This window comes from Oryx dammah, unplaced genomic scaffold, assembly GCF_014754425.2.
Source record: "Oryx dammah isolate SB20612 unplaced genomic scaffold, SCBI_Odam_1.1 HiC_scaffold_5, whole genome shotgun sequence".
NCBI classification, from domain to species: Eukaryota; Metazoa; Chordata; class Mammalia; order Artiodactyla; family Bovidae; genus Oryx; species Oryx dammah.
In genome coordinates, this window is record NW_024070189.1 from 102,859,322 (window position 1) to 102,869,563 (window position 10,242).

At 50.0% G+C, this 10,242-nt stretch overlaps 1 protein-coding gene across 1 annotated transcript in view; it reads right to left on the reverse strand.

Moving 5' to 3' along the window:
* ELL (elongation factor for RNA polymerase II) overlaps positions 1-1,419 on the reverse strand; it is an 80,279-nt gene extending 78,860 nt beyond the window's left edge. The window contains exon 1 of the mRNA XM_040241201.1: positions 1,251-1,419. Within this exon, the coding sequence (XP_040097135.1) occupies positions 1,251-1,385 (135 nt within the window). The 5' untranslated portion in view covers positions 1,386-1,419. The remainder of the gene's footprint in view (positions 1-1,250) is intronic.
* Between the last annotated feature and the right edge of the window lie 8,823 nt (positions 1,420-10,242).

Below are 10,242 nucleotides of genomic sequence, written 5' to 3' on the forward strand. Positions count from 1 at the left end.
CCCAGGGCAGGAAGAAAGCCGCATTCCTTCCTAGTTAGTCTCTCTCCTAACCCGCCCGAGGCCCCCCCATCCCCAGTACACACACACACACACACACACACAGAGGGCAGGGCCTCCCCGAACCTGACACCAGACCCAACCTCCTAACCACTGGCTATGAACCCCGACTTTCCAGGCAAAGAGGAAAAGGACCCCCCCCCCAACCATTTCCCCTCAGGACCTGACCACTGGGACCTGCAACTTGTGTCCCAACACAGGAGGAGGGCGCCATGACACAAACAGAAATGGGAAGAAGCAGTTTCTGACCACCGGCCCAGATGTGCTCCCCAGTCAGGCCTAGAGAGATGGTGCACAGAAGCCCATTCCCAACACCCCCTCCCCTGCTGGGCCAGGTGGCAGAACTGAAACGCCTCCAACTTCCCCAGAAGGGCCCAAATCGGCCCCTGAGAAGTGTGAGAGTCAGCGGCCAGGTGCGGTGGCCAGAGTGCCTCCCCAGGTGCCCACCCCGGGCTCCCAGCCTAGGAAAGGCTCCATACCAGCAAGCCCCCCTCAAAAAGACTCCCTCTTCCTAAAGGTGTCCAGCGATTCAGGGTCACCTGGGGAGCTGGGAAAACGCTGTCAGGTTCTGCCCAGACTTCCCTTCCCAAGAAATGAGTGAACCCAACTCCAGGAGCCTCACCGGAAAGCGTCAAAGACGGCCCCCAAGTGCAGACAGAACCTCCCCACACAAAGTGAACAGGACCCCACAGGAGCCCCGACAGAGATGACCCACTGACCCACCCCGCCAGTGACCTAGGCGGAAAAGCGGCTCCCGGGAGCGCAGTCAGCCATCCCTACCAGTCTCCCTGCCAAGCAGCCAGACAGAGAAGCCCTAACCCCCCACCTCCTGTGCTCGGACAGCGCTACCTCTACCCCCTCCCCTGGCCAGGTGAGAAAACTAGTTCCTGCCCAGGTGCCGGGGGAGTCCGCAAAGGCCCCGGACGCCTCCAGGTGCCGACAAAGACGCCCCCCGGATCAGGCGCGCGAGTTCTGGCCCTTCGGCCGCCCTCGGCCGCCCGCCAGGGTCGCCTCCCGAGCCGAGGTTCCCCGCTCTCCGAGAGGGACGTGCGCCCACCCCGCGCCCCGCTGGCCCAGAAACCCGCGAGCAAGACCTCGGACGCCGGACCCCGCACCCCCAAGCCAGGACGCCGCGGAGAGGGGCGCGCGAGGCCGACCTGCGCCCCGACGCCCGCGCCGAGTCCGCCGCTCACCTGGCTGGCGCGGTAGCTCTCGAAGGCCCTCAGGGCACTGTCGGTGAGCTTCACATGGAACACGGACACCTTGCTGCCGTCGCTCACCCGCCCGCACGACAGCCCGTAGCTCCGATCCTCCTTCAGCGCCGCCATCTTGCGACCATCGCTCCCCCGCCCCCCGCTTCCCGGCTCCGGGGCCAGCGGCGCGCCGGCCACGCCCCACCCCGCCGCCCGCTGACGCACTGCATTATTCATGAGACGCGGATGGCCACGCCCCCCAAGGGCCCGGCCGGCGCCGCACTGCGCGCCGACGTGCTGCATTATTCATGAGACGCGGCTAGCCGCGCCGAGCTACGGGCCGAAGGCAGCCCGTAGTCGCCGCCCCTGTTTTCTGCATATTCATAAGGATGGATGGCCCCACCTCTCAAGCCCCCAGAGGCGTCCACTTCCGTGCCCGGACTCCGCCCCGACACGCGCACTCCTTCAGGCCCCGCCTCAGTGTGTATTATTCATAACCCTGACTCAGCCAGGCGCGTCGAAGCCCCGCCCCACCAGCCGCTGACGTGATGTATTATTTATGAGGTCTCTCCAAGTCTTCCGTCTTTGGCTTCTGTGGAGAGTCCCAGCGAGGGCGTGGAGGGGACCGGGCTGCGCAAAACACGTGGGGGCGCGGAAGCAGAGGCTGGCTGGGTGAGTGGGCGTGTCAATGCAAACCGAGCCCGAGTTGGACGCTGGGTTGCGCTGCTGGGTCTTCCCTAAGGTGGGCCCGGGGCTGTTGGGGGATCGTGGGGGTTAGTGAACTTTGCTCTTCTGTAAGAGTAGACTTTTTATAGAATAAAATGCTGCATCCCCAAAGGACCCTGAGAGATGGCGGTTATCCAGCTCCCCCATTAAAAAAATGTCACATGTCATAAAATTAACCCATTTAAAGTGTACAATTTTTTTATTACCAAATTCAGACTTAAATTGAAGAAAGTAGGGAAAACCACTAGACCAGTCAGGTATGACCTAAATCAAATCCCTTACAATTATAGAGTGTAAGTTAGAAATAGATTTAAGGGACTAAATCTGGTAGACAGGCTTCCCTGGTGGCTCAGAGGATAAAGGGTCTGCCTGCAAAGCAGGAGACCCGGGTTCGATCCCTGGGTTGGGAATATCCCCTGGAGAAGGAAATGGCAACCCACTTAAGTATTCTTGCCTGGAGAATCCCATGGACAGAGGAGCCTGGCAGGCTACAGTCCACAGGGTCGCAAAGAGTCGTACACGACTGAGCGACTTCACACACACACACAGATCTGGTAGACAGAGTGCATGATGAACTATGGATGGAGGTTCATGACATTGTACAGGAGACATGGATCAAAACCATCCCCAAGAAAAAGAAATGCAAAAAAGCAAAATGGCTGTCTGAGGAGGCCTTACAAATAGCTGTGAAAAGAAGAGAAGCAAAAAGCAACAGAGAAAAGGAAAAATATACCCATTTGAATGCAAAGTTCCAAAGAATAGCAAGGAGAGATAAGACAGCCTTCCTCAATGATCAGTGCAAAGAAATACAGGAAAACAATAGAATGGGAAAGACTAAAGATCTCTTTAAGAAAATTAGAGATACCAAGGGAACATTTCATGCAAAGATGGGCTCAATGAAGGGCATAAATGGTATGGACCTAACAGAAGCAGAAGATATTAAGAAGAGGTGGCAAGAATACACAGAACTGTACAAAAAAGATCTTCACAACCCAGATAACCACAATGGTGTGATCACTCACCTAGAGCCAGATATCCTGGAATGTGAAGTCAAGTGGGCCTTAGGAAGCATCACTATGAATAAGCTAGTGGAGGTGATGGAATTCCAGTTGAGCTATTTCAAATCCTAAAAGATGATGGTGTGAAAGCGCTCCACTCAATATGCCAGCAAATTTGGAATACTCAGCCTTGGCCACAGGACTACAAAGGTCAGTTTTCATTCCAATCCCAAAGAAAGGCAAGACCAAAGAATGCTCAAACTACTCCACAATTGCACTCATCTCACACGCTAGTAAAGTAATGCTCAAAATTCTCCAAGGCAGGCTTTAGCAATATGTGAACCATGAACTTCCAGATATTCAAGCTGGATTTAGAAAAGGCAGAGGAACCAGAGATCAAATTGCCAACATCCGTTGGATCATCAAAAAAGAGAGTTCCAGAAAAACATCTATTTCTGCTTTATTAACTATGCCAAAGCCTTTGACTGTGTAAATCACAATAAACTGTGGAAAATTCTGGAAAAGACGGGAATACCAGACCGGCCTGACCTGCCTCTTGAGAAATCTGTATGCAGGTCAGGAAGCAACAGTTAGAACTGGACATGGAACAACAGACTGGTTCCAAATTGGGAAAGGAGTACGTCAAGGCTGCATATTGTCACCCTGCTTATTTAACTTACATGCAGAGTACATGCAGCAACTGAACTGAACTGAGTGGCTGCACAGCAGTGTGAATGTACTAGATGGCATAGTATTGTACACTTTCAGTTCAGTTCAGTCGCTCAGTTGAGTCCAACTCTTTGTGACCCCATGGACTGCATCACGCCAGGCTTCCCTGTCAATCACCAACTCCCAGAGTTTACTCAAACTCATGTCCACTGAGTCAGTGATGCCATCCAACCATCTCATCCTCTGTCATCCCCTTTTCCTCCTGCCTTCAATCTTTCCCAGCATCAGGGTCAGTTCTTCACATCAGGTGGCCAAAGTATTGGAGTTTCAGCTTCAGCATCAGTCCTTCCAATGAATATTCAGAACTGATTTCCTTTAGGATGGACTGGTTGGATCTCCTTGCAGTCCAAGGGACTCTCAAGAGTCTTCGCCAACACCACAGTTCGAAAGCACCAATTCTTCAGCACTCACCTTTCTTTATAGTCCAACTCTTACATCCATACATGACTACTGGAAAAACCATAGCTTTGACTAGGTGGACCTGTGTTGGCAAAGTAGTGTCTCTGCTTTTTAATATGCTGTCTAGATTGATCATAGATTTCCTTCTAAGGAGCAAGCATCTTTTAATTTCATGGCTGCAGGTACCATCTCCGGTGATTTTGGAGCCCCCCAAAATAACTTCTATCACTGTTTCCATTGTTTCCCCATCTATTTGCCATGAAGTGATGGAACCAGATGCCATGATTTTAGTTTTCTGAATGTTGAGTTTTAAGTCAACTTTTTCACTCTCCTCTTTCATCAAGAGGCTCTTTAGTTCTTCTTCACTTTCTGCCGTAAGAGTGGTGTCATGTGCATATCTGATGTTATTGATATTTCTCCTGGCAATCTTGATTCCAGCGTGTGCTTCATCCAACCCAGCATTTCGCATATGTACTCTGCATATAAGTTAAATCAGCAGGGTGACAATATGCAGCCTTGATGTACTCCTTTCCCTATTTGGAACCAGTCTGTTGTTCCATGTCCAGTTCTAACTGTTGCTTCCTGACCTGCATACAGATGTCTCAAGAGGGAGGTCAGGTGGTCTGGTATTCCCATCTCTTGAAGAATTTCCCACAGTTTATTGTGATCCACACAGTCAAAATCTTTGGCATAGTCAATAAAACAAAATTAGATGTTTTTCTGGAACTTTCTTGCTTTTTTGATGATCCAATGGATGTTGGCAATTTGCTCTCTGATTCCTCTGCCCTTTCTAAATCCAGCTTGAACATCTGGAAGTTCTCAAGTCACGTACTGTTAAATCCTGGCTTGGAGAATTTTGAGCATTACTTTGCTAGCATGTGAGATTAGTGCATTTGTGTGGTAGTTTGAACATTCTTTGGCATTGCCTTTCTTTGGGATTGGAATGAGAAGCAACATTTTCCGGTCCTATGGCCACTGCTGAGTATTCCAAATTTGCTGGCATATTGAGTGGAGCACTTTCACAGCATCATCTTTTAGGATTTGAAATAGCTCAACTGGAATTCCATCACCTCCACTAGCTTTGTTTGTGGTCATGCTTCCTAAGGCCCACTTGACTTCACATTCCAGGATGTCTGGCTCTAGGTGAGTGATCACATTATTGTGGTTATCTGGGTCATGAAGATCTTTTATGTATAGTTCTTCTGTATACTGCTACAGGGATTCCAACTCCAGCCTGTCTGAATTCAGGGCCGAAGTTATGGGATCCTCCACCCTTCATCTGGGATCAGTTCATAATTTTAAAATATATAATTATAAAATATACAATTCCGTGTCATTAAGTGTAATTCACATTGTTGTACAACCATCACCATTGTTCATTTCCAGAATTTTTTCCATCATCACTGATCAGACATGCTGACAAGTTTGCCCACTGCTGTGCCCAACTGCTAATCTGGAGGCTAGGCCAGGTAAATATGGGAGCAGGCTAGGGCTGCACTGCCCCTAGAAGGGCCACATATAGGCAGGAAGGGCAACCGAGAAGCAGGTGGTCTGGAGTTAGAGGATGGAGAGGGGACAGCCAGCCAGACTGCTGAACAGAGTGAAACATGGGAGGAGCCAGCTCTGAGTGCTGACCAGCTTGTGTGTGCCATTAGGAAAGGCACTTCCCCTCCTGGAGCTGAAAGTGGTTTCAGCTGAGAAACAGACAACAGCATTAATAACAACCACCCCACGACGAGTGCTTAAAATGCACCAGGCTCTGTTTTCAGTGACACTCACAACTGCCTTTTGGGGTGGATACTGTGGTTTGGTCCCATTTGCCAGATGGGAAACTGAGGGCTTAGAGAAGTTAAAAAGAATTAAGAACACTGCAACTATGGGCTGTGCTGCTTGGCAACAATTATTTCTCCATTTCACACTGAATGCCCCAGTGGCTCCCAAGAGGACCCTGGAAACAATAATGGAGGGAATCATCAGGCATTGGCATGCGCTCCAAAGCCTCTAAGAACTAGGTCACCCAAAAAACTGGAAGCCAGTTGACTGCCTTGGGGTGGTCTCTCAACATACAGTCCACGTAGCAAGCCCATTGAAAATGTTCTAGTTCTGTGATGGGAACAGTGCCCCTGGCCTGACCCTCACCCTATGGGACCTGGGATGTGTCTTGCCCTCTCTTTTCCTCACTTTGCTCATCCATAAAATAGGTATAATAACAGCATTTACCCAAGGGCCTAGGCCTAGGCCAAAGAAGATGCCATTATCATGAGGATCATTATTAATGGTTTTACAAGAGTTTAATCTACATAATCCCTTTCCTTTAGACATTTATGCTGTTTGCAATTCATGGAATTTTAAGCCACACTGGGATGAACCCCACTATTCATTAGCTGGCAACTGCTAACATATATATTAGTTAGCTATTGCTGCCTATGATGGCATAACAAAGTGGCTTAATAAAAGGAGCAGTTATTTCACAGTTTCTGAGTGCTAAGTCTGGTATGTTTTAACTAGTTCTCTGTTCAGGGGCCCATGAGGCTGTAGTCAAGATGTTGGGTGGGCTATGTCCTCACCCAAAATCTCACCTGAAGAAGGCTCTGTGTCTGAGCTCCTTCAGCTTGTTGGTAGAACTCATTTTTTGGTGGTTGTAAGACTGAGGTCCCTACTTCCTTGCTGTCACTGGGGGGCAATCTCAGGCACTGGCCATGTGGCCCCCTCCATCTCAGTAATAGAAACCTCCCTTGTGTTGAATCCCTCTGACTTCCTCTTCTATAGCCAGCAGGGTCGGGCCTACCCAGATTATCCCCATATCTTAAGGTCAACCGTGCCCAGTGACAGCACAATCATGGAACCGAGATACACTGTATTCCCCATCCAGGGATGATGCAGGATAAGAAATCTCAGGAACGCCTTAAAATTTCTGCAACACACAGCCCTTAGAGACGCATTGCTGCACATCTGTCCCACAGCTTCCTGAAAGTTGAGTTGCTAGGTCAGAGCAAATGGACCTTGGGGATTTTGAAGCAAACAGTTTTGCAACAGAAGGAACATGAATATCCCTGAGAACTCTGTTTGGAGCTGGCCCCTCTGCATGGTGGGGTGGCCAGCAAGCAGTCTGCTCCACTGCTCTCTTAGCTGGCCACCTCAGAGCCAGCAAGTCCACCTTCGGGGCCTCAGGGCTTATTTGTGCAATAGGGAGACTCACGTCTCTTCTCAGGATGAGGCCAAAGACACCTGCTGTCAGGAATCCCTAGGACCAGTCAGGTTTGGTAATTCACTAGGACACACAGAACTCAGAAAGGCTCTTATATTCACGGCTGTGTTAATTCACAGTGAATGGATACAGTCTAGGATCAGCAAAGGAAAAGGATGCAGAAGGCAGAAGCCAAGAGAAACCAGGCACAAGCTTCTGGTTGCAGACAGCACTTAATTTTCCCAGCAACGATCGTCACGACACACAGTATACCGCCATCCAGGGAAGCACACTCAAGCCTTGTCCAGGGTTTTTGTGGAGGAGGAGGCGTCAGTTATGTAGATATGGCTGATCACCCATCCAGAGACTGAGCTGATACCATGTGACCAAAAGCCCCTACCCTATTTTTCTCTCTTTTGGGGGGTGGGGGGCAGGGGGCAGATGGCATGTGAGATCTTAGTTCCCTGACCAGGAAGTGAACCTGTGTCTTTCGGATTGGAAATGCGATGTCTTAACCACTGAACCATCAGGGAAGTCCCTCCCACCCTAAATCATACTGTTATTGTGGACTATTTGGCATGGCCCATGGCCTCAGGTAAACTGATACTCTTGTCAGTCAGGACATTCCAAGAGTCTAGAAGTGACCTCTCAGGTGCCAAATCAAGGGCCAGTCCTTTAAATGTGCAGGGTTTGTTGTGCAGGGTTTGCACAACCCACGCCTTCAGTTTCTTCTTTACTGCTCTACAGATGGGGTTTTAAGAGCCCTCATGGCTCCAGCGGAGGTACCAGGGAAGGCCTTGATTGGGTCACTGTGAGTCACATGATCGCCCAGGAGCCAGTCACTGTGGCCAGGCCAGTGGACTGCTCTGATTGGTCAGGCCTGAGTTGCAGATCCACCCCTGAAGGCTGGTGGGGCACAAGCTCCATCTGTGTGGTAAGGAGTAAAGGTGAGCTCTACCAGGAGGAGAAATAGAGAACAGGCATTCAAAGACACTGATGATGCTACACTGGGTAACCCCAGCCAGCACTCAAGTTGTCCTTTAGGGAAGATGTGAGATGGAGGCGTGCAAAGGTCACCCTGTTGAAGTGCTCAGGAGACGTGAGCTTTCACACACAAAGCTCATTCTTCCGTGTTCACTTCCAATTCATGGCCCACTGCAAGTCGCACCCCTTGAGGGCAAGGGCTAGGCTGAGTCATCACTCAAGACATGGTACACAGAAGGCACTGGTATACATTTTGATAAGAAAATCCACCCATCCCATCTCTGAACACAGCACACGCTGTCCAGCCAGCACACCTTTGCACATACTGTGCCTGAATCGGGAGCAAGCACAGTCTGACATCCCCCACAGGCCTCCTGTGTCCTTAGGGTAACCTCATTGCCCCTCTGGCTCCCTACCGCCATCCTGTTCACACCACTGAGGATGGAATGACCCAGTGGATGGATACACTTAAGTCCCCACCTGGCCCTGGCATTCAAGGCTTTTCTCACCTCTTGGCCTTAACCTGCAGTAAGATGCAGCAACAGCTGCCTGGACTCTGGAGGCAGGCTGACCTGGGCCAAATCCTGCCTGTTAGTTCCAGGTAGTGGGACCCTGGGCAGGATCTGTCTCCACTCTGAGCTTTCATCTGCTCGGCTAAGAATGGGCACAACCAGAGCAACCATGAAGAAGAGGGGCAAAGGAAGGAAGCACAACCAGCCTGACTCCATCATCACTAAAATGCTAGTCTTCAGGACACGTGAAACCTGCCAAGCGGACACAGAAACCCTCAGCATGGAGCAGAGTCAGAAAAGATTCACAGGTGTGGTCAGTTGCTTTTCCTTTTTCTAATATTTACTTACTTGGCTGCTCCAGTCTTAGTTGCAGCATGCAGAATCTTTAGTTGTGGTATGCAAACTCTCAGTTGCAGCTTGTGGGATCTAGTTCCCTGACCAGGTATAGAACTTGGGCCCCTGCATTGGGAATGCAGGGTCTTAGCCACTGGACCACAAGGGAAGTTCCTCAGTTGCTATTTGACAAAGCTATCATAGTAACTCACTAGGGGAAACAAAGTCTTCCCCACAGATGTTTCTGCAACAGCTGGACACATGCGTGCGTGTTCAGTTGTGCCCAGCTCTTTGTGACCCCATAGACTGTAGCTGCCAGGCTCCTCTGCCCTGTATTTTCCAGGCAAGAATACTGGAATGGGTTGCCATTTCCTACTCCAGGGATTTTCCCCACCCAAGGATCAAACCGGTATCTCTTGCATCTCCTGCATTGGCAGGCAGATTCTTTACTAACTGCACCACTGGGAACCCAACTGGATGGTTATTTGGAAAAATGTGAACTTCAACCCCAACCTCACACCACTTAGAAAAGTTAACTCAAAGTGGCTCCTGGATCTCAATATAAAAGTTAAAGCCATAAGAGGTTTAAAAAAAACCAGAAAATCTCTACAAACGGCTCAGCAAGTTTTGACAAAAAGCATGTAGAATGAAGGGGGAAAGATGACAAATTAGACTGCATTAAATTTTAAAAGTCTGTTCTTTGAATGAACAGAAAATGAAAAGTGAGGAACTTCTTCCCTGGGGGGCCCAGTGGTTAAAAACTGCCATGCTCCCAGTGCAGGGGACCCAGGTTCAATCCCTGGTCAGGGAACTAGATCCCACATGCCACAACCAACAGTTAGCATCCCACAAGGAAGAGACCCTACATGCTGCGCCTAAGACGTGGTACAGCCAAATGAATGAATGATAGGAAAATGAAAAGTGAGACACAAAGTGGGAGATATATTCACGACACACCTGACAAGAGCCTTGTCCCCAGAGTATATGATGATGAAACGGGCACAGAACAAGGCTGCTGCGGGCCCACGGTGGACGGACGCCAGTGCTGCATGGCCGGTGCTCAGGAGAGACAGCAGTGACGGCCCTCACAGCCAGGCCAGAAAGTCGCCCCAGCCAGCCCACAG